The sequence below is a fragment of the Eschrichtius robustus genome, chromosome 3, assembly GCF_028021215.1.
Source record: "Eschrichtius robustus isolate mEscRob2 chromosome 3, mEscRob2.pri, whole genome shotgun sequence".
Lineage (NCBI taxonomy): Eukaryota > Metazoa > Chordata > Mammalia > Artiodactyla > Eschrichtiidae > Eschrichtius > Eschrichtius robustus.
This window is the reverse complement of record NC_090826.1, coordinates 82,884,262-82,909,130: the sequence shown is the minus strand read 5'-3', so window position 1 is coordinate 82,909,130 and position 24,869 is coordinate 82,884,262. Positions and strand designations below refer to the sequence as shown.

At 45.8% G+C, this 24,869-nt stretch overlaps 1 protein-coding gene and 1 long non-coding RNA gene across 2 annotated transcripts in view; one reads left to right on the top strand and one right to left on the bottom strand.

The window, feature by feature from the left end:
- Window positions 1-1,860: 1,860 nt before the first annotated feature.
- On the bottom strand, window positions 1,861-4,266 carry LOC137762420 (uncharacterized). The gene is made up of 3 exons (XR_011073544.1): window positions 4,042-4,266; window positions 3,133-3,251; window positions 1,861-2,440 (listed from the first exon to the last, which is right to left on the bottom strand). It is a non-coding gene; the product is annotated as an uncharacterized lncRNA (long non-coding RNA).
- The window catches only part of BCAR3 (BCAR3 adaptor protein, NSP family member), a 201,298-nt gene continuing 180,217 nt past the window's right edge, over window positions 3,789-24,869 (top strand). The window contains exon 1 of the mRNA XM_068540338.1: window positions 3,789-3,984. Coding sequence (XP_068396439.1) covers window positions 3,975-3,984 — 10 coding nt within the window. The 5' untranslated portion in view covers window positions 3,789-3,974. The remainder of the gene's footprint in view (window positions 3,985-24,869) is intronic.

The following is a 24,869-nucleotide window of genomic DNA, read 5'->3' as shown; positions in this document are numbered from 1 at the left end:
GGGAAGAAATGCTCATAACCAGCCCCAGGCTGTACAAGCTGGCTCCAGACCACCACTGTCTATGACCCAGCAGTTCCACTTCCAAGTACACACCCAAGAGAAATGAATGCTTATATCCACAAAAAGATGACTTCTCTGAGAAAGTTCTTAGCGTCTTTATTCATAATAGACAAAAACTAGAAACAATCCAGACGACCACCAACCAATGAAAGGATAAACAAATCATGCTGTGTTCGTGCAGTGACATACTATTTTACAATTAAAAATAATGAAATACTAACACAACAGCATGGATAACTCTCTCACATGTTATAGTAACTGAACCAGATACAAAAGAGGACACTCCTAATGGTTGGTTCTATTTATGTAAAAGTCAAGAGTAAACAAAACTAATCTCTGGTGTAGAAATCAGAATAGTAGCTACTTCTGGGATAGGACTTGACTCTTGGAGTGGGGACAAGGTAACCTTCTGGGGCGATGGAAATATATTTTATCCTGATCCACTTGTACGGGTGTGTATTTGTCAAAATTCTCCAAGCTGTTCACTTATGTGTAAAGTCATCTCAATAAGGTCCTTGTTGACATTAAAGAATAAAGACAGTGATTTTTGCCTCATTTTAAAAAACCAATAGAAGAATAAATCACAATCTTTAAATGGTTATCTATAGAGGGATGGAGGAAACTAGGAAGGGACAGGGTTAAAAGCTAGATTCTGAATATACCTTGTTTTGTAGGTTTGATTTTGGACTCATGGGAATAATTTACATAAAAATTTAGACTAAATTAAATCAAAATTGAAAAAAGGCAATTCCCTAAAGTCAAAATAAAAGAGAATGTTTTTAACTATATATTGAGTTGGTGGCCAACCACACAGAGGGGAATTATTTCAAGAGATTTTTTTTTTTTTTTTTTTCTAAGAGATTTTTAACACAGTAAATTGTAATACATCCTAGTGGGAGAAATCCTAAGGCAAGAAGAACTCCAAAAAAAAGTCTTAAACTTTTCAATATTCATGTTGTTAGTAATATTATTGGTGTTATTATTCTGAAATTATTAGCTATGTATAAAATAAGCAAATAAGTAATTATGCTAATGTTAATAGAAACCAGGAATTTTACCATAAGAGACAGAGATGCAAATATAGAATTAAAAAATGTAGTAAACATTTTATAATCTTAAATTTGAATGGAAAATATTAGTATGAACTGTCGATACATTTTCTTATTTTGAAAATCTGTTTCCTAGTTCTGTCCACTGAAAAGGCCTAGAAACAATGACCAGTCACACGGAATGTGTGAGTTTATAGTCTAGTGCCAGTTTATAGTCTCTTAATACTATTTCCCACTAAATGGAACCAGGGCTTCTTGGGGAAATGGATGGTTCTGGTCTGAGGCAGGAAATGCACATGATCAACCTGGAACATCACAACATACTTGAAATTCCTGGGGTCATGTCAAAGGGGCTCAGGGCCAACTTGTCAAGGCTCTAACTAGCCACAAATGGGACAATTTAAACATGAATAACTGAAAAGAATTGAAACATGTGAATCGTGTTGAAAATTCACAAGTTTATAATCATGCTAAAAAAAGAAAAATCCTAAAACCACTGTTGGATGATATTGGGAAACCAACTTAATTGTTCTGAAAACAGGCGAGTAAACCTGTTTTCTACCTTTGCCATATGAATTGAACTTCAGAGTAACCAAATAGTAGTGGAGGAGATGTTTCTTTTTATAGAAGTATTCCAGCTAATAATTAAGGAATGTCACCATGTGACAAGTCCTAAAAGAAATAATGATTCTAGGCAAAGATAAAAGTATTAGTTTCCTAGGGCTGCCATAACAAAGAACCACAAACTGGGTAGCTTAAAAAAGAAATTTAATGTCTCGCAGTCCTGGAGTCTAGAGTCTTAAAATCAAGGTGTTGGCAGGAACATGCTTCCTCTGAAATTCTAGGAGAGGATCTGTTCTTTCCATTTCTAACTTCTGCTGTTTGTCGGTAAACCTTGGCATTCCCTGGCTTGTAGATACAACATTCCAATTCCTGCCTTTGTGGTCACATGAACATCTTCTCCCTGAGTCTGTCTGTGTTCAAATGTTTCTCCTCTGATAATGTCTGGATTAGGGTGGGTTTCATTTTAACCCGATTACATGTATGGGCATGAAGTTTAGGGCTTCAACATATCTTTTTGGGGGGGGGGGATACAATTCAATCAATCATAATCATCAAGGGCAGCTAGGATCCCAGAAAGACACAGGACATTATCTATTATGGCCAAAGAATTAGACCCAAATCAAACCAAGTCTAGATCTCACTACCAATTTACAGAAAAAAGCAGGGACTGAAGAGCACGCTAAAAGACTCCACAGGTATATAATCAGCAAAGTCCAGAATGTGGGAAATTCTACAGGACAAGTGACCTGGTTTCCTCAGCAAATAAACTGCAAGGAAACAACAGAGAGAGAGAACATAGTATAGACATAGTAGACATAGCAACCAAATACCCTGTATCACTCTTGTTTGGAAATTTGAATACTTACTAGATACTTAATAATATAGGGGGATTATTGACAAATTTTAAAAACATATCTTTAAATGAGATTCTACTATATAACATGGGGAACTATATTCAATATCCTGTGATAAACTGTAATGGAAAAGGATATGAAAAAGAATGTATATATGTGTGTGTGTGTGTGTGTGTGACCGAATCACTTTGCTGTACAGCAGACGTTAACACAACACTGTAAATCAACTGTATTTCAATAAAATAAATTTTTTAAACATTCAACAAATAAAAACAAAAACATATCTTAATGGTATGGTGGTAACGCTTAAAAAAGAGAGCGTTCTTAACTTATAAGAATACATACCCTCCGATAAAATGACGTGATGTTTGGCAGGTGGCAGGAGAGTGGGAGGTGGGTTAGGCGTGAAGCAGGATTAGCCATGTAAATTAATGCAGCTTCGTGTTGGGTACATGAGAGTTCACTATACTATTTACTTTATATGCTAACATCTTCCGTCATATAAAGCTATAAAACTAAGATGTCGTACATTTAATTCAGTGTTTCTCAACTTGGAGCAGTATCAGAATCTATTTTCTGAAGCCCTCGCCCTTCCCCAAACTCACTGAGATTTACTGTTCAATATTCTTTTCTAGGGTCTTGAGTTTCTCTTTTCACAGTCATCCCCTGCAGCTTGATTGATGATGGAGACGTTTAGTTTTCTTTGTTGGAGGCTCCTGTGTAGCTGAAAAAATACTTTTCATTAGACAAGAAAGGAACTTCTTTAAATTCCTTTTATTTCAAAAGTAGTATGTGCATACACAAGGTAAAAAAGACAATCTAAACAAGAGCCAAAAAGTAAGATCACTCCTCCTGCCCCAGTTCTACTCCTCAAGGTCTCCACTCTTCCAAGTTTCTTGTGAATTGCTCTACACATTTTTTCTAAGCATGTACAAAATAAACGCAACTTGGACCTTACTGCCAGTACTATCTGATGGGTTTTTTTCACTCTGCAGTACACGTTGGAGACCTTAGCAGCAAAGATAGATCCTCCTCTTTTTTTTTTTTTTTTTTTAATTGCACTATGTGGAAATACCACCATTTATTTCAGTCCCCAGTCGGCAAGCATTTTTTCCCCAGTTATCTCCTCTTACAGACAATGTGGCAACGCACCTTCTTGTACACACAGAGAAAAGGAATTTTGTCGAAAAGCTGCATTTCTTAAGAAAACCCCTCCTTCATTCTTTTAGCTCGGGGCAGGAAGCACCCTGTGGTATGAAGCAATCACGCGGCAAAACCGTCTGGACCTGACCATATCACCTTGTGATTCCCCAGCCGCTGGGCTGCTGGAGGCTGGGAGGTCAGGACTGCACCCCGCTTCCAAGGAGGGGAGACGCCAGCACCCCCAGCTCTGTGGTTGAAAGCAGATGCCTCCTGAGTCCCCCATGTCTGATGCCCCATCGGCACCATGTCATTAGGTAAGCGCGCTGGCTTTGGAGGAGGCTGGGGCTGAGGCGTGTTAAACTCAGACTCACCTGGATGCAGCAGTTGTTCAGTTGGTGGTATGTTTAAAGTTGACACTAAATTGCTAATGTGGCCACTGTCTCTGATGGCCAAGAGCAGTCAGTGATGTGTCCTCTCTGAAAGGCGGCATGCTGAGTGGGTGAGTGAAGTAAGCTTTTATTTTAGCTTATCCTTTAAAAAAAATTAAAAACTGTGGCTTGTGTTTAATCCTCTGGAAGTCCTCTGTGTCAGCGAGGCTTTTCTCTTCTGCTGTGTGGGACTTTATGTGGGCATCTCTTGCCAGATATCGGAATTTCCTGGCAAGGAAGAGAGGCAATTTGAGTAACCCGCACACAGACAAATACATTTCACTTCAACAAAGCTTTTCATGTGTCATCAAAGATGTGTGAGAAACCAGACAGAACGCTATAGAAAATGCTCTTTAAAAAACATGACGGCTTTAGTGAAGCTCTTGCTACCCGATCTCAAACCGGATAAGTTCAGGCCGCGGCTTCACTGAGGAGGGCTTTGATGACCACAGGGAGAGAGTTGGGGAGACGGTCATGGTCTCAGTTCAGGCTGTGGGGCTTCCTTTCCAGCTTGGACAGTAAGGACCAGGGCTCAGAGCAAAATGCATATGACTTGATTACTTGATTTATTTCTCCTCTTAAAACAATGCTTATGGTGCCTGTTATATGAAAAGTAGATAAAGATTTATTTACAGTATCTCCCTGAAGAGTGTATTTTGGGGTTGCTCCTCATTGCTCTAAATTACCTTGGTGAAATTTGGCCAGTCCACGGTTATTCAAAGACAAGCATATGCTTATTGGGAAGGCATCAATAAAGTACTTGCTCATCTGACAAGTCTGATGTTTCCATAATGGCATTTGACTTCGGAACAGAGGATACTGGGAAAGCATTGCACTAGTGGAACTTGAGGTGGGGATTCAAGTGAGGAATGAGGTGATTGGTTATGGGGAAAGGGTTGAGTCTTGGGAAAGGATGGAGGTCCTATGAGTCTGCCAGAGGAGGTGCAGGATGATCTGGTTAGAAGTAGAGGTCTGCTCTGTTTTAAAAAATATTTCGAGCATTAACATCAAGGAAAAGTAAACAACGAGGAAAAGAGCTAATGAAGGTGTGGTGCTGGGTGGCAGATGGACTGACCTAGGATACGCTGGTCAGCCTGGGCACAGAGCCCTGCACACAGTCTGTGCCGATTCCCAGGACTGAGGGTCAGAGACTTTAATGAGCAGGGCCCAGGGGAAACCAGTCTCCAGGTTTCATGGGGCTATGGTGAGAAGTCGGTCGGAGACCCAGGGGATTAGGTCCTGAGAAGGAGCCTGATTCTCTAGGCATCCATCCAGGGAAGCTTTCTGTTTGCCGGCCCCCTGCCCCACTCCCCCTCCTCTGCAGGGGTGTCCCATTTCCCATCACCTGTCCGGTCTCTCTGAACAGCTTTTACGTTCTGAACTAGTTTAGATCCATAGAGAACCTTTTGTTAAGCATTCATTAGCTTGTAAGATTTCTTTTTTCACCCTATGAAATTCTTTCAAGCTTTTTGACATTGTCAAGTGCCTCGATGATTGGGTTTGAACAGCTGTGACCTTCAGCTGCCTGAAGACCTGTAATGCCATCCCTGCTGATTGCAGATTCTAACTCAGGGATTATTTCTGTCAACAAGAAGAAATACTGGAAAGGGGTATAGGGTCCCCCCTTCCTGACTTTGGGGTCTGTAAGCTAAGACCTGCTCTTCCAAGTAAGCTGCTGCTAGTCAATCTTGATTCTAGTTCCTCTAAACAGATCAATTTCCTAGAGAGGCAGAATAACAGGGTGACTGGTTTAGGGGTCAGGACACCTGGATTCAGCGTTGCTTCCACCACTGATTAGCCCACATGCCCTATGGCAAATCCTTCGGTATTTCCCCTTAAGTAAAAATGAAGGGGTTGAATCACGATGCACAAAGATTTCAATAACCTGAAAGGAGGGGCTGAAACTGATGAAATTAAATTTAAAACAATTGGTTGCCGAGATAGATGCTGGGAAAAAGCTAACATTGCTATTCCTACAGAGAAGGTTCAGTTGCCCCTGAATGTGAAACAAGAGTGAGCTGTGGCCACAAGTATAGCTCACAATTTCAGGCAGCATCCGTAGAATCTCAGCTGCCAGAATAAGGTTAGAGACCTGCTGTGCTCTGTTCTGATCTGGCAATGGAATCACCCGCCTCCAGCCTCACAGCTGCTTCCAATACTCTCTCCAGCGTAGAGCGATTGTTCTTAAAAACCTAAATATGATTGTGTCACTCTCCTGCTTACAAACCTTCAGTAGCTCCCTATTGCTCTCTGAATAGTCTCATGCAACGTCCTTCATGATCTGGCCCCTGTTGACCTCAAGCCTATCTCTTATCCTCCATTGACCCGCAACCTTGACTCTAGTAGTTCCAAACCACAGGTAGCTCCCAGACCTGGTCCTCTCTCTCTCCCCTCTGGAGTGCAGTTTCCAATACACACACAAACACCCCTCCACCTGTCAGCTTTCCCATCCTCTGGGCTTTCAGAGCCCCCTGGGTTTGCCCCTGTCATAGCACTTCCCGCACCATATTGCAATTGCTTGCGAGTACTCCACTTTCCCATCCCAAGACAGTGAGCCCCTCAAGACAGAGACTATGCTTTTTCTATGCATTCTCAGCATCTCCTATCTTCCTGGAAGACACTCAGTAAATATCTGTAGAATCAATGGAAGGCTAGGGGAACAACTGGCAAACCAAGTGAATTCAGAGAAGAGTAATAAATATGGTGAGGGCAGTGGAAATAAGGTTATGACAATTGAAGAAGCTGAAACGGTTTAGCCTGGAAAAGAGAGCACATCACAGCTCACCTTCGTGTCAAGGGCTGCCATGGGGCAGTGGGATATGATTTACTCTAGGCTCTCCAGAGGGCAGGGTTAGACTCTGGTGGGAGGGAGGCCGACATGGTACGATGTAAGAAGCAGCGATGGAGACCACTAGGGTGTGCTATGTCTGGGTACATTTGGCAGAAGAAGGATGCCTTGCAGACAAGGGATGGCTTCCTGGTGACCTAAAGAGCCTCCTGGCCCTGAAGGGCCCCAGCACTGTCTCAGGAGTGTGGTTAGAAGGATACTTGTGTTGGGTGAGGCATTCACCCCAATAATATTGAAGGTCCTGCAGAACATGGATTCTATGATCTGCAAGCTCTAAAAGTTCTAAAAGTCTGTGATTCTCTCATCTAGGCCAGAACACCACACAATTTACAAAACTGAACAGACATTCTAATTCCTGACTTCTCTTCTTTAGCAGCTTCAGCGTATTTTACCTATTCCAAATCCACCCATGATGCGTGGTCCACTTAGTTGTTCCACTGGGAAAGGAAATGGGTATATGGAAAAGTTATATAATCTGCCCTAGTTTTTGCAGGATACCAAGAGGCAGAATCTTAATAGGAAACAGAATACCCAAGTCTGAGTCATTAAAGCAAATAGCTTTTCCAGGTCCCCGATGACTTCATGAGCCAAGTTGGTCTAAGAAGTTTCATGTTTCTTACCATTTTGCCTTCATCCCATATCTGAAGTTCAAAAATATAGTCATGGCAGAGTGGCTGTGGGGAAGGGCTCTGGAACTAGATTGCCTGTGTAACCTCAGACAAGTCATTTCCTCTTTCTGCGACTAACTCAGTTTCCTCATCTATAAAGTGGATATAATAATAGAACTAGCCTTACAGAGTTGTAAGGATAAAATGAGAATACAGAACATGGGTATATTAAGTACTTAATAAACATTACCTAGTGTTATTAGTACTGGTTGAGGACAGGACTTGGGAATAAAGACAATTGATTTCTCATTCCAGTGCTAAAGGCATAGAGCAGTGGTCTTCAGCTGTTCTCTGCACAGCCTCAGAAGTTCCTCAGAGCTTCTGCTGAGAGCCTGGGCTGGGTGAAAGGGACCAGAGATGACAGCCATTGGCAAAGAAGAACCAAACTGGGGGGGCGGGGGCACCCAGCTGGTGCTCATCTGCTGCTGTCTGCTGTCCTAAGACAATTTGTTAATTCTCTAGAAAAATGAGGGTGTGGTGGGGTTTGCACACACAGCTCCATGTCCTTCCTCCCTCCCCAATAATTCCCTGCTTATGGGTAGTCTTCCCACAAAAGGGAGTTTGGATAAATTTTTGATAACCTTTGAATCATTAGTTTCTTTTTCTCTGAAGACAGGTAATTCATACCTTCTGATGTGTTCCCAGGGATGTTGCCAGTTTACATGCCAACCTATGTATAAAATACCTCCCCACCTGATGCCTGCCTGAGGGACACAGTCAGAAAGGGGCAACATAGTGGCAACGAATATGTCTTAGACCCTGAGCTCCCTCCTGGTGGAGTCACTCAAACTCCAAGCCCACTGAAGGCACAGCCCAGCTTTCACCTGACAGAGTCCCAGGGGCCTCATACAGTTTTTATTGACCATTCCAGTTTTCCCGAGGCTGGGATCAGAACCACACTCTACTCTGTAGGCGACCTGCATCAACCATCACCACCTCTGCTGCTGCTGGTACTGCATCTCCTTTGTGGTACCCACCTGGTCTGGGGCAGGCTCTCCCCCGCCAAAGTCATAGCTCTTCTGTTAGATGCCTCAAAGGGGTCTCTTGCTATTCCAACTTAGAATCTTCTTTGCCGAAGACTTGGGATCGATTCCCAGTGGAGTCTGGGCTAAGGGTCAGTTAAGACACCTCCCGGTATCTTGCTCAGAAGTCTTCTTTCTTTCTCATAAGCCTGGACAGTGCGATCCATCACTGTCCCAGGATAAAGTTCAATCTCCACCAGGGCCCTCCCCAGGGAAGAGATGAGGGGCACGCTGCCTCTGTTCTCTTTCTTGATGTCAGAGTTTAATCTGGCATCCTGCAGCTCAGCTACCTTCCCAGCACACTCATCAAATAACTCTCCTGGTGGCCCTTGAGGTGGACAGAGCTCCTGAAGGGACCCTGCCAACTGGGCTCCCTCTGGGACCCTCAATCTACAGATATGAATGTGCTTCAGGCTTTCAGCACCAGGGGAATTTTCCAAACCTGGTAAGAGTGTTATCAGGAAAGAATAAGAAATAATTTTCCTTTTCATAGATTCACAAAGCAGAAAAAACTCTTAATATTGATTTGGCCCATTCTGGCTCCAAGCAGGGTTAGACTCAAACAATAAGTGTTTAAACTTAGAAAGAAAGAGAGAAAAACACCTCCTAGAGACTGAAATGCTAAAATGCCCCCTTATAGGTTGGAGGTTATTTCTCCCCTAATGGCCACACCAGTTCCTTTGTGGTACCACTTGAGCCCTTTGCCTGTTGTTCTGTCCTTAAGGGAAATCAGAAGGAAGATGGTAGCCTGCCTTGGCTATCTCCCATCACTCAGAGGAATTCTCTCTGCCTGAGCTCTTATCCACCCATCACACACACACACACACACACACACACTCTCTCTCTCTCTTGTTCATTCACTCACTCACACTCACACATCCCTACATACATTTCTAGCTCTAAACTGTAATCACCTGTGTCTGACTTGGTTCTTGGATGTGAAGGGGGAGCCTGGGTATGCAATACCATAAATGTATTTTCCCCAAGAGATGCTTATGCAGCAATCCAGACATTCTCATTGCTCTGCCTTTTAATTAGTTCAGGGAGTTGCAGCCTCACAGTGTGGGTGTGCTTGCCAGCTGTGCTTTTCGGGAAGGTATCTGGTCTGCGCTCGTTCTGTTTCCTCCCTCGGTGTTAGGAAATTACAGAGCCGGCTTTCTTTGCTTGTCTTGGAAGTGTGTGCACTGACCTTACCCCACAGAGCCCTGGACACTCCAGGGCCTTTCTGAGCCAGTGCTTAAAGGCCCCTGGGGACCAGTGTGGTGACACTCAGATCTCAGGTCTTGCAGCCCTTTGTCCTTGAACAGGGAGAGGGAGGATGGCCTTTGGGCTAAAAGGGATTGTTTTCATCTGTAACTGCTCGGTACCCTTGGGCAACCTACTGCACAACTGGTGCCCCCCGGGAGCCCAGAGGAGGGATTTTATGGCTCAAGGGAAACCTGCTTGTCTCCCATGCAGGGCCCCGTTGTGGAGGCTGCCAGATACCTTATCCCCATGAAAGGAGAGGCCCCAGAGAGCCCTTCTGGCCTTCCTTCCTCTGAGCTGCCCTATCTCTACCTCCCCATAGGGGTTCTGGGATGGCTGTAGCTGAAATCAAATCTCTCATTGCTGCTGACTTTTTAGAGTAAACTTTTCTCCTCTACACAGCCCCCCCTCACTTTGTTTATGCGTCCTCCCTCTGGCTGCTCAGATCACACTTCAGCTCTATTTTAACTTCTCCACGTTCCAAGCTTCGGCACATCCCCCTCTTTCCCCTGGCGATGGGGTTTTTCCTGGCTTCTCCCCTAGATGTCTTCCAGCTCAGTCTGTGTGGCCAGGGCCTCTCTGATTTGCTGATTCGCTCCTGTGGGCTGTGTACGTTTCTACACCGCGCTTTTCAGCTGAAACCCACCAGGGTGAAATTTTCTTTCTTCACTTACGTCATGCTTTGGCATGGGTTCCTCTCTTAGTTTCCTTCTGTCTGCACATCTGCTTTTTGGTGGCTGTTCCCATCCCTCCTGCCTCTCTCACCTTTTGGGCAGGGGCTCCCTCCTCGGCACTTGGCTTCTCCAGAGGCCCTCCTCTCTGCCGATAGGGTCACTCATCACCGCCCCGGCGTTGACTCTGATGCTACAGCCTTGCAGGTAGCCGCCTGGCATGTTGATTGTCACTGAGTGCGACCTCAGCCAATCCTGAAGGGTGCCAGCCCCATGACGTCCCTGTCTCTAGACTAAAGCAGAGCACAAATGAAGGGGCTCGGAGCTCCCTGATGAATGGCGTTTTCCACACCTAGAAATATGTACTTTTGTAACCTCTAATTTCAGAAGAGCTGCCTACTTGAAATGTTGTATTGGATGTTATATTTATTTTTTCAAAATAGCAGAGTAAATCAAACTTTATATGAATCTTTGTTCAGTTAATTTTATAAAGGAGTAATACATTTACATGGTTCAAACCTCAAAAAGTATAAACTCTTATACAGCAAAAATTCTTTCTCCCAACCTCATTTTCCTTCTGCCCAGTTTCCACCCTGTGTGGGTAGGCACCGTGTGGATCTTCCTTAGTTCTTGATAGCTCTTGGTAGTCTTGTACCAGATTCAAAATCAGTTGAGTGCTCTGAAAACAACGATGTGCCAGCTGTTAGATAGGAAAGGAGGCCTCTCACTCTGTCACGAGTGTGCCATTCAGGATTGAGGTACCTGCCCCTCACCCGCCCCTGTGGCTATAAATTCTGTCCTAAGGTCTTTCTCTGTATCTACAACATAGCCTTTGTTGTACTAGGAATTTTCATCTCAGCCATCTTTGTCTACGTGTCTTTGTTTCAATGTCTTGAAGCTCAAAGCAGATTCCATTACTTGGGAGCTTAGTGAATTGGCCCCAGTTAATCAGATTAGCACTAGAAAAACTCCCTGGAAACCTCCAACAGATAGACTTAGAAAGATCCAGCACAATCCGTTTATCGCAGCAAGATTACAGCTGATACCCTCAAAATGGAGGAGACCCTGTGGTCCTCTAAACAACTTGAAGAGGGCTCTAAGGAGGAAACAGGGGTCAGGAGTAAAGTGTGGGCAGGCAGGTGTGCTCAGCCTCAGGCTGGTTACACCCTGAAGCCAGGACTTTCTTTGGACAGAGCTTGGTGGCCCAGGCAGCAGGAGTGACCAGCATTCCTATAGTCAGAAAGAAAATTTGTCTGGGCAGATGAATCTTTGGAGAGTTCTTACTGCCCACCTCCTGGGCACTCTCACCTCTGAGTCTGGTAGGAAAGGCATCTGGCAGCCTGGTCATTATCAGCACCATCTCTGAAACTGCCCAGGGCAGTCACCCTTCTATACACACACACACACACACACACACACACACACACACACACACACACACACACACACACACATACACACACAACACACACACTTAGTGCTACCTCATACATTTGTTCCAAATCTTCACTTCTCTGAAGTGCTTTCAGTTCACTGACTCAAGTGGTTCTGGATTGGTCTGGAGGGGTCACCACTGCAGTTTGGTGGGCCAGCTGTGAAGCTAGAACCTCCCCTGAGTAAACTTCCTTTGTGTTTGACCTGCTGCCCCATACATCTCTCTGAACTGGCACATTGAAAGATGCTCACTGGTTGATCACAGAGATGGCCCCAGGTACCACAAGATTCAGAATCACAAGAATGGGGAAGTTTGCTGTGGTCCCAGTGGGAAGTATTAACCTTCAGTCATAAACATGTGGAAACTGGCATTCTTATATGGTGTCTATGATTTATGTAGTGATACCATATTAAATATTTAGTTAACAAGAAAATGTCACTCCTGAGCCACACCCAGTGTCCCGTGGGATATTGCACTTTGCACCAGGGACAAATGAAGGGAAAGCAATTATTCACCTTGGGTAAACTACCTGGTCTTTAATTATGAGCTGGGAGGAAACACCTAAAACCCCTTTCCCTAGGAATATCCCCCAGGACGTCTGTTCTAGCTCATGCCTGACTGCAAGATTCTCCAGCCTCTGAGCAGGGACAGCCATCCTGGGAGCTGCTTGGCTTATGCGTGAGTTCCTGCTTGGACGGGAGATCTATACATGTGCCACAGCTGGGAGGACACTTGCCCCAGAGGACTGGTAGATGGGACCTAGGGTTTGAGTCACAGAGGATGAGATTACAGAGTAAGGACTGGGTCTGTGGATCCAGAAGATCAGTGAGAGCTGCTGAGTGGGAGGTGCCTGTGACACACCTGAGTAAAGGGCCAGCGACATCCTTATTTGGGGACCATTATCACATGAAATAAGGAGAAGAGATGGGGCCCTGGAAGTGTGGGTGGGCTGAGAAGGTGAGAGGCTAAGGTGGATGTCCACAGGTAAGAGCCCAGGATGTCTCTGGACAGAGCACAGATAGGGCAGTAGTGATGCATTACCTCTCAGGGGTAAGGCCTAACTGCTGTGGATGGGGTGTTCTGGGTGGAGGGCAGGGGCTGTGGTAGGTCACACCTGCTGTGGCAAGCAGGGGACAGGTGTCTGTCTGAAGGATGGGCATCAGCCTTCGTGGCCTAGTTGGTGTTCTCAGCCCTGCCCTCAGACTGCCAGAGGTGGGTGGTGAACAAGAGGAAATGAACGTGGACTTTCACTGGCACTTTCCAGATCCACACGTGAGCCATGAGTCAGTGATCAGGTGGATGGGTGGTTTGTGGTCCAAGGTACACTGCCCTTGCTGGGCAGAGTCATGGTGTGTGATAGAAGTGGGTGGAGCCTGCGGTGTGCCTGAGCCCGGAGCCTGCTTTTGCCAGCTGACTGCGTGCATCTCTTCCCAACTCCTCATTCAGCGATGTCATAGTCACAGCTTGAAATCGGCCATGGTTGGGGCACTTGCACCATGGAGATCTGCAAATGCTACATATCAGGGCTTTCTTTTCCAGAGAGCCCATTGTTAAACATTTACCGGCACATCACTCAGGGGTGGAGTAAAGGGTACAGGTCGGCAAATGAAAAGGGATGAGTCTAAAATGAGGGACCTTGACTGCTGAGGAGTTTGGACTTTATTCTGAGAGCTGATGAGAGTCATTGAGGAGCCATATAATTCAGTACATTGCTCGAGAGGGTAGTGTTTGAAGTCTGTTTACCTAGGTTCAAATGCTTGCTCTACCACTTAATAGCTGTGTGACCTTGGGCAGATTACTTAACCTCTCTGACCCTTATTTTCCTCACCTGTGAAATGGGAGAAATAATGCCTGCTTCATAGTTTATCGCGATATGTAGACGAGTTTTACACGTAGAGCACTTAGAACAGAGCCTGGCATGCAGCAAGCATTCAATAAATGTTAGGTATTATGGAAGTGTTTAGACCATTCAATGACATGATCATATTTGTCATTTGGAATGAACACTGCGGCGAGGAGAATAGATTGAAGGGGAAAAGACAAAAGGCAGGAAGAGCAGGAAAGAGCAAGGGATGGTGAGAGTCTCAACTAGGCTGGAGAGAAGGGAGTAGATCTGAGGGATCTTGAGGTGGGGCGGAGAGGGCTGGGAATGTGGTGCGGGGGGAAGGAGAGATGAAGGGAAGATCACAGCCAATGAGCAGAAGTGAGCGGCGAAGGCTTTGAGAGAGAGGTGGGTCTTGAAGGGATATCTCTGCGGAGAAGAGGGAGGAGGACCTTATGGGTAGAAGAAGTCGTGTGAGAAGAGAGCAAGGGTTTTCCAGAGAGTGTTGCGGTTAATGGGTTTTCAATCAACACGTGTCATGTGAGTATTTAGATGTTTGATTGAGGCAGCTGGAATGAAAAATGAAGAAAAACCAGTAGGCTTGAAAAATCAAAAATCCCTCATAGGATTCCTACATCACTCTCAGCTCCACATGCTGCTTCCCCAGCACATAAGAAACCACCTGGTGACAGGTCCAGGCACCGCCCCTCACCTGGCCGGGCAGGCAGCCTTCCAGCCCAGAGCTGCTCCTGCCCCTCCTGGGTCTGATGGGGGTGGGGACCCTGCAATGGGCCTGATCAGTGTTGCTGAGGAAATTAGCCGAGCGCTGGAGGGTTAAAATCTCCCTCTCTTTCATGAAGGGGACAGGGAGACAGAGATCTTTCCTGTTTACCCTACGGCCGGCCTTTGGGCGCCTTCCTGTTGTCCTAATGGTTCTTGGTTGGTGGCACAGGCCCTTCTAGACCATTGGGGCAGTATTTCACCCTTGTCACACTTGAAACACTGCTGCCAGAGTCTGGCTAACTGTGTCACAGGCTGCGGTTGCATCAGCCCACAGTCTGAGGTTGGTTGGGGAATAGTGACAAGCTGGTGTTATATCCAATTCTGCATAGGAGTGTAGGGGAGAGGGGTAACAGGGTGCTGGCAGTTATACCAGCTGGGCCATGCAAGCCTGGAACCTTCACCCGCCTCCGCCAGCCACTCCCCCACTCAGCCTGGAGAAGGGTGGGCGGCGGCAGAGAGCAGGACTTCTCTCTCATTCCATTCCCCCACAGCCTCTCCCCAGCCGCCACCCCCTGTCCCTCCTCCCAAATGAGATGGAAAAACAAAGACGTGGCAATGATGTCAAGGGAGTGAACAGATAGCAGAGAACCAAACTGGACCTGATTAAGTGACTTGGAGAACTCAAGTTATTTGGAGAGAGAAGATAAATACATATAAGAAATATAAAAAGATAGGCAGACATCGCTCCTAGCTTTGGTCAGAATACTTCTCAGATATTCTGCTTCTGGGGTCCCATGAGTCTGCCGTGCTTTGCAAATGACATACACCAGGATGCTCAAAGCAGGGTGTTGGTCATCTGTTGCAATAACCTTTGGGAATCCAGCGGGGTGGTATAGCTTTAGACCATCCCAGAACTAGCTCCCAGTTAGGGGCTTTTCTCAGACAAATTACTTGGCTGTGTTAGACCCACTTGGGCTTAAGGCAGGTCATTTGGACTCCATCCCCAAGACGGCAGCCAGTTCATCTTCTGCGGGCCAGGCCTGCCCAGCAGCTCCCAGCCAGTGCTTGTTCTTTTCCAGACACTGGCGGGGCTCCCTGGAAACCCTCCTTCTCTCCTCTGGCCCTGCCTCCCGACAGGTCAGGTCCACTCCAAGGGGCTGACCTGGAGCAGTGGGAACTGGAGACCCAGGTCATCCTCCTGTTTCTCTACATCCTAGCAGGCAACGCTGCCAGGCTTCCCTTCAGAACAGAGACCCTCGTTCTCCTGGCTGCCAGGAGTGTTGCCTGCTGATGGGGGCCAGCTGAGTCCCTCCCCGGGAATTGCCCTCACTCAAAAGGAGCTACTTTGCCCAAGGTTATGTCCCCATCCCAGGAACAACTGCATCCAATGAGTGGACGACGCAGAGGTGCACAGTCTTGGCCCTTTGAGGGCCGGCTCAGCCTCAGAACTCCCTCTGGGATGGGCTGAGGTCTCTGTGCTGGCGGCCACTGCTCGTCCTCGTGCGCGAGCCTTCTTCTCTCCCTCCTGACACTGTCGTTCCCGAGCGCACTCCCCAGTAAACCGCTAGCGTGTAAATCTCTGTCCCAGAGTCTCTTCCCCCGGGGAAGCCAGCCCATGACACTTAGAGATACTGGACGGGAGGACTTTGGCGCTGAGGTCCAGTCAAGGGCAGTCTGCAGGGAGGCTGGGTGGTGGGAGAAGCAGTGTGGGGAGACCCTCTGTCAAGGCGGTTGGGAGGTTGGTGAAGGAATGACCCAGGGAAGAAGGAGTTAACTCTGAAGGATGCCCACCTTGCCCTCTGCAGCCCGCGGGGGATTGTCTGGCCCTGTTGAAGGAAAAGGAGAGGAAGAGACGTACAGAGGGGTCCTGATGCTCTCTAGAGAGGCTCGGCTATTTGTCATACAGCTGGCTAAACACACAGTGCAGAATCCATCTTACTCCTGGTTGCCTGGGCAAATGTACCTCACAAGGGCATTACTTCCCTCCGTCTGAAGTCAGCTGGTAAATTATGCAGTCAGTCTTACCATTAGCTAGCTCGACATGTGAGTGAGATGCAAATGCAAACGATAAGAGGAAAAGATGAGTGGGGAGAGAAAGTGGCGGGGGGGGGCTGCTGTATGGCCTGCTCCTCGGGAGAAGAGGGGGGCAGAAGGGAGGTCATCAGCCAGGCCTTGCCCCACTTGGCCGGGCTTCATCCCCCAGCCCCCGTGATGCGTGCTCCTTTTGGAAGATCACGGGATTTCCTCGGTCTGAACAGAAATCCCCTGACTGTGACGGGAAACAGGAGCGAGGGTTTTCCTCTTTGCACCTCAGCAAGGGACCCAGAGGCCGGACGCACTCATCTGCCCGCCAGATCCAGAGCAGACCCCAGTCACAATGGCTCCCAGACCTGGAGGCTGAGCTGGAACCACAGCCGCTCACAGCGCGCCCCTCAGGTCCCCCACCCCAAACGCAAAGATCTCAGAACAGCTCAGTGTCTCCTGCTTGCACTCCGGGAAACTCTTGAAGCTCAGGGTGTACATTTTACAAGGCCAGGGACCCCATGTTGGAGGCTAACTTTTACATAGTGCCTGACACAGCAGCCATGGGAATGCAAGGGAACTGTCATAAAAGCCATGGGGTTTTCTGAGGGCTGTTGGTGCCGAAAAGCGTTCCAATCCTTTCCAGAGGCTGTACCTGGGCATTCCCCAGGGGGTGCTTAATGGAGGGGGGACAATGCGCACAGACACACATCTGTCCAAAGGATATATTACCTCGTAGGAACTAACAGAGGCTCCTTCAGTTTCTGCTAGTGTTTTTGTTTAAAAATAATTTTTTTAATGTATTTTATAACAATTTCAGATGAAGTTGGAAAATAAGCACAGGATACTAACTTGCTTCACCAGCTTTTTTATCCAACCCCAAGATCCTCCAGGGAGAAGGAAAAGCCAGATGCAAAGTTTACAAGAACTTGTGTAACATAAAGTGGGTGACGGGCTCTCCAGGTTGGCCTCTGGGCTGGTTTCTAGCACGCAGGGAAGGAAGGCTCTGTACTACTGTGAGGTAATGGAGTTGATTATTAGACCAGTGGCTGGTGTTGCAGAAATAGGGTGGAGGGGAGGGGGCTAAGAGTGAGCACTGCAACAATAGCCCTTGGATGACTCTGGACCAGCCATTGTTTTCTAGAATAGGGGTAACTCATGCTACCAAGGGTACTAACACACAGGGGAAGAAACCCAATTCTGGAACACTACCTGCAATTAAAAGGCAGCTTACTTGGGTTCTTTAAGGTTATGCATAGCTCTAAAATTCTGATCATCAGTTCTATGAATTTTGTCGGTGCAGCTGACAGTTCTCCACCAGCCGCTCAAACTGTCAGAGGCTCTAGATAGGAGAGCCAGGCAGCCCACAGCACAGGGGACATATTCTCCCCTCTCTTGTTTGTCCAGAGCAGGTGAACTTCAGCTGCAGGCTGGCTCCTGCCTGTGGGATTTCCCACTCTGTTTGGTCTGAGCCCAGAGTCAGCATGACTCCAGATAACCCTGATATGGAATAATAAACAGAAAGTTAAAATGATACAAAAGCCCCTATCATCAGATGTCATCTTAGGTAGTTTTAAATGATGAGATGATTCCTCCTTTCTGAGCGTGTGCGTGTGCGTATGTACACCCCCCAACACACACATACTTTCACCCTGTATCTCTTTATACATTTATAAATTTCTGCTTCTTCATCCACATAATGGTGATTAAAAAGTCTGGCTCAATTTCACCTCTGAGATGTGCTGTGTGGGTCAAATGATATCATGCAAGCCCTCCAGAAGGATGAAGTGCTTTAGAAATGGCAGGTGTCCCCACCGACAACCATAGTTTCATTCTTTGTTATATGATTACTCTGCATCTTGCCCTTCATGTTCAGAGAACAAAGGGGTCCAAAGCTTTAGAGTTAGGCTCTCAATGATCCCTGTGTTGACAAGACCAAAGCTGAAGGAATATAGCAGTTCGCGAGCGTGTTTTTCCTGGAAGGCTAACTGAGCAGTTCTCCAAATGTATGCACGTACGGGGCAGAAGTCCATGCAGCCTTCAAACCCTGAGCCAAGACTCAGCATTAACAAAACTAAAAGTTTCACTTTTTTGACTGTGGGAGGGCTGCAATCACCCTTTAAGTGGCCATTCAGTTTGAAGTTCAATAAGCACTTTGAGAAACACTTTGAATGTGGGGTGAAAAGTCCATGGCTTTAAATGGCACTTGATGAGCAGTGCCCATGTCACAGTTTGGGCACCACGTTCTCCCCTGGGTGGAGCACCTTAGTCACAGAGCCAATGCCTGATCTGTGTGTGTAGGACAGGGGTGTGTGTGTGTGTGTCTGTGTGTGTGTGTGTGTGTGGGTGCGTGTGTGTGTTGGGAGAGAGGGGCAAACCTGGGGGAGAATTTTTTACTCCCTCTTCTCTGCAAGATTTCCTGTGATTTAAGTCACAGTAAGTGACTTAAGTCTACACGCGTAAGAGCCCAAATGCCAGCTCAATGGCGACCATGGCTCCTGGTAGATGCTCTGGTCTTCCAATAGCAGGAATAAGACCTGTGGGCTCTCAGGCAGTCACTGGTTTGGGTTGCTTACCAAAGCTCTAAGTGGAAGCATCCCCCCCTGCCAGTTCTGGAATAGTCCTGGGTATGTGTGTGGTCGGAGGTATGTGTGTATTTAAAGCAGAGGAAATTCTGCAGGAGGGTGGCCAAGAAGACAGACTAAGCAGAGAGGTGTATCACCACTACCGAGAAACAGGCTTCCGTGAGCCAGTGAGACATTTATCCAGCAACATGAAACCAGCCTCCATTCCCTTTAGACGACACCATTGAAGATGCAGCCACATCTTTGTCCCTCACCTTCATGAGGCGGGGTGTAACACACGTGGGTTTAATGTAAGAAATACAGTTTGGAAACAGAAGATCTGGATTTAAATCCCAGCTCTGTCACTCACCTGCTGTGAACTAGGAACAGGACCTCTCTGAGGTTATTTCTTCACGTGGAGATGGCGGTAAGACCCACTCCGAAGGGTCTTAAAGTTGAACCTACCACAGCCGGTGAATGTGACATGTTCTGTAAGTTTACAGCACTGTAGAAATAAATAACGTTTCTATTAACGTTATTGAAGAGATTAACTTAGCACGGCGCACCATGTGATTCATCATGGGTCCCCTGTGAGATATCAGCTACAGAGGGGACGCTCACAGTGCCAGACATTGCCACAGCTAGAACCGGTGCACCGTTCTTTTCCTAAACAAACAACAAATGAACAAAATCTTGCCAGAGTCAAAAGACAACTGTCCCTTCTGCTTTGTTGGCTTCTTGAAAGGCAGCCTACCGCTGGCTAGTCCCTTCTGTGTGGGGAAGAGCAGAGGAAGCCCCTTTGCCGGTTGTATGGATTGTGGTTCTGTGCGTAGCCCACACCCTGCCCTCGCTGGGCTCACAGCAGTTCTCAGCCTTCTCCCTCAAGGTGCGAGACAGATGATCCTCGCAAGTGTGCCATTCACCGTGTGCTTCCCACAGAGCTCAGACTGCCTCTCTCCAGCCCCTTTTCCTGTGTCAGAACGAGTTTCCTCACTGTGAGATGGGAAGATTGTAAACCCCTCACTAAGCAACAATATTGTGCATATAATCACGCATCCACTCTTATTTCAAATCTTTGGTACGTCCTGTTATTGATAGTAAGTGACTTGTCACAACCGATTGACACCTGATGGTATACCTGGAAGTCAAGACTGAGAACGAATGTCTTCATCTGCAAGTGAGGTCAGGAATTGGCTTATGCGTCTTAATATTTCCAATGCCCAGCACGTGGTAGGAGCTCAGTGCCAACTTGAATTGGAAGGAGAACCCTCCCAGCTCCCCACAGATGAGCTGTGGGGCAATTCCAAGCCCAGAGGTGCTGGCTGGTTAGTCAGAGCCCTTTCTGGAGCATTGCAGTCACAAGACAGGATGAGACAGGGGCTCTTCGAGGGATTTCACTGCTAGAATGAGGAGCCAGCTCCCTTCACATTCTGTGGTAGTGACAGCTTTAAGTGGAAGACTTAGTGCCTACCTTCTTTCATGTCTGCCTTTGAAGGTGGCCTCTTGGCAGCAAGAGGTGCCTGAGGTTTGGGCTTGGTGGGGATTGGACGAACTAAGCTTGCAGGTGCTACTGCTCGGAGAATACACGTGAACAGCCAAAGTAGATCTTTAGGTGCAAGGCAAAGAGGTGCATTCTGAGTGCTGTTCCTGAAGACATTCAAAGGCACATGCTTTTATGTGGGTCCTTGGGTGGATCTACAGCTCCAGGGGATCTGTGGGTATCAGGACCAATGCTGGCATGGATTTTCCCTTCCAGATATGGAAGGCCCTGCCAGGGCAGCAGACTGAGCTACACACCCTCACGTAGGAGTAGTCTGGAGGCTGGCAGCCCACAAGAGTGGGCTGAGATCACCAATGCGTGGAGAACCTTCTGGATAATTTGTCGCAAGTGTGCTAATGGCTCTGGGGGCCAAGAACAAATTGGTCACCCAGCATATTTTTGAGATTAGAATGTATGAATGAGTTGCTCTGTGAATTATTTGTTATTTTCTCCCCACAGCTCAGGAGAAAACTAGATCTGATGGGCTTGGCCTGTGAGGCAAAGCAGGGCTTGTGAGGTAAAGCTTCGTGGTTGGTTCAGCCTTAGGGATGAGCAAAATGGCCTCACAGTCTGAAAACCTCCCTGGTGGTACCAGGCCAGCTTGAAAGTTGACCAAGTCAGAAATATGAGGAGGTTTCATTCCAGCTCTTGAAAGAAGGGGATTGTAAGTGGCAAATAGGAAAAGAGAGGAACTAGAGGAACCAAACACATTGGACATCAGGGAAAGTTGTGCGTTGACAGTCGGCTATCGCCCACTACACGGGAGGACTCAGCTGTGGCTTAGGGGTGGGCTTCGCGGTCAGGCCAGACCCAGGTGTCAGTCCTGGCCCTGCCACTTAGTCCCTGTGGAACCTGAGTGAATTAGCCCCTCTGATCATCAGTTTCTTCACTGTGAGATGGAAAATCATGACTTCCTCACTGAGCTGTGGTCAGGATGTAGTCAAGTCAGTATGTGAGGTGCTTGCCATTGTGCCTGGCACAGAGCAGGTACAGTGCTTGGTGTTGTTCCTGTGGTTGCAGTGTGACTGTTACCATTACCAGTGCTGCATAACAAACAGCACAAATTTAGTAGCCAAAAAACAACCATTTTGTTATGCTTATGGATTTTATGGGTCAGGGATTCGGAAAGAACAGAGGCTCATCTCTGTTGCATGATGTCTGGGACATCAACTGGGAAGTTCAAAATCTGAGATATCTCAGTGGTTGGAGGCTAGTGTCTTCCAAAGGCTCATTCACTCACATGTCTGGTGCCTGGCCTGGGTGAGACTTGAAGATGAGGACTGCTGACAGAGGGCCTGCACTTGGCCTCTCCAGGTGGCTTCCCTACAGCATGGCATCTCAGGGTAGTTGAACTTCTAACATGGTGCCCGGCTTCTTCCAGAGTGAGCATCCCAAGAGAACCAGGCAGAAGCTGAATCGCCTTTTCTGACCTGGACTCAAAAGTGGGCTGCTTCTATTGGTTACAAGAAAGTCTCTGAGGTTGGCTGCCTATAGTCAAAGGGAGGGGATTTCTGGATGGAAGGAGTGTTAAAGAATGTGTAGACATGATTTAGAAACACCAAAGTGAATGTAGAAAAGAATAACGCCTTATGCTTACAGTTTAAAAAGCCATTCACTTAAAAAAATTTTTTAATTTATATTATTGAAGTATAGTTGATTTATAATGTGTTAATTTCTGCTGTATAGCAAAGCGATTCAGTTATACGTACTATACATTCTTTTCCATATTCCTTTCCATTATGGTTTATCACAGGATATTGAATATAGTTCCCTGTGCAATACAGTAGGACCTTGTTGTTTATCCATTCTATACATAATAGTTTACATCTGCTAATCCCAAACCCCCAGTCCATCCCTCTCCCACCCCTCCTCCCCCTTGGCAACCAAGAATTTTTTCTCTATGTCTGTGAGTCTGTTTCTCTTTCATAGGAAAGTTCATTTGTGCCATATTTTATTTTTTTGTATTTTTCTATTTTATTTTTTTTATTAGTCATCCATTTTATACATGTTGGTGTATATATGTCAATCCCAATCTCCCAATTCATCCCACCACCACTATCACCCCTGCCACTTTCCCCCCGTGGTGTCCATATATTTGTTCTCTACATCTGTGTCTCTATTTCTGCTTTGCAAACCGGTTCATCTGTACCATTTTTCTAGATTCCACATATATGCGTTAATATACGATATTTCTTTTTCTCTTTCTGACTTACTTCACTCTGTATGACAGTCTCTAGGTCCATCTACGTCTCTACAAGTGACCCAGTTTCGTTCCTTTTTATGGCTGAGTAATATTCCATTGTATATATGTACCACATCTTCTTTTTTTTTTTTTTTTCACACACACACACTGTAATACCACATCTTCTTTATCCATTCATCTGTTGATGGGCATTTAGGTTGCTTCCATGACCTGGCTATTGTAAATCATGCTGCAATGAACATTGGGGTGTGTGTCTTTTTGAATTATGGTTTTCTCTGGGTATATGCCCAGTAATGGGATTGCTGGGCCATATGGTAGTTCTATTCTTAGTTTCTTAAGGAACCTCCATACTGTTCTCCATAGTGGCTGTATCAATTTACAGTCCCACCAACAGTGCAAGAGGGTTCCCTTTTCTCCACACCCTCTCTAGCATTTGTTTTTTGTAGATTTTTTGATGATGCCCATTGCATTTCTCTAATAATTAGTGATGTTGAGCAGCTTTTCATGTGCCTCTTGGCCATCTGTATGTCTTCTTTGGAGAAATGTCTATTTAGGTCTTCTGTCCACTTTTTGATTGGGTTGTTTGTTTTTTTAATATTGAGTTTCATGAGCTGTTTGTATATTTTGGAGATTAATCTGTTGTCTGTTGATTCATTTGCAAATATTTTCTCCCATTCTGAGGGTTGTCTTTTCATCTTGTTTTTAGTTTCCTTTGCTGTGCAAAAGCTTTTAAGTTTCATTAGGTCCCATTTGTTTATTTTTGTTTTTATTTCCATTACTCTAGGAGGTGGGTCAAAAAAGATCTTGCTGTGATTTATGTCAAAGAGCCTTCTTCCTATGTTGTCCTCTAAGAGTTTTATAGTGTCCAGTCTTACATTTAGGTCTTTAATCCATTTTGAGTTTATTTTTGTGTATGGTGTTAAGGAGTGTTCTAATTTCATTCTTTTACATGTAGCTGTCCAGGTTTCCCAGCACCATTTATTGAAGAGGCCGTCTTCTCTCCTTTGTATATCCTTGCCTCCTTTGTCATAGATTAGTTTACCATAGGTGCGTGGGTTTTTCTCTGGGCTTTCTATCCTGTTCCATTGATCTATATTTCTGTTTTTGTGCCAGTACCATATTGTCATGATTACTGTAGCTTTGTAGTATAGTCTGAAGTCAGGGAGTCTGATTCCTCCAGCTCCGTTTTTTTTTTTCCCTCAAGATTGCTTTGGCTATTCGGGGTCTTTTGTGTCTCCATTCAAATTTTAAGATTTTTTTGTTCTAGTTCTGTAAAAAATGCCATTGGTAATTTGATAGAGATTGCATTGAATCTGTAGATTGCTTTGGGTAGTATAGTCATTTTCACAATATTGATTCTTCCAATCAAAGAACATGGTATATCTCTCCATCTGTTTGTGTCATCTTTGATTTCTTTCATCAGTGTCTTATAGTTTTCTGAGTAGAGGTCTTTTACCTCCTTAGGTAGGTTTATTCCTAGGTATTTTATTCTTTTTGTTGCAATGGTGAATGGGGTTGTTTCCTTAATTTCTCTTTCTGATCTTTTGTTCTTAGTTTATAGGAATGCAGGAGGTTTCTGTGCATTAATTTTGTATCCTGCAGCTTTACCAAATTCACTGATCTCTAGTAGTTTTCTTGTGGCATCTTTAGGGTTATATATGTATAGTATCATGTCATCTGCAAACAGTGACAGTTTTACTTCTTTTCCAATTTGGATTCCTTTTATTTCCTTTTCTTCACTGATTGCTGTGGCTAGGACTTCCAAAACTATGTTGAATAATAGTGTGTGCCATATTTTACATTCCACATATAAGTGATATCTCACGGTATTTGTCTTTCTCTTTCTGACTTACTTCACTTAATATGATAATCTCTAGGTCCATCCATGTTGCTGCAAATGCAATTATTTCATTCTTTTTATGGAAAAAGTCCAATCACTTAATCCTCACAGTACCTTTGAGAGGTGGGCAGGCAAGTAATATGACCCCATTTGGCAGTGTGGAAACAG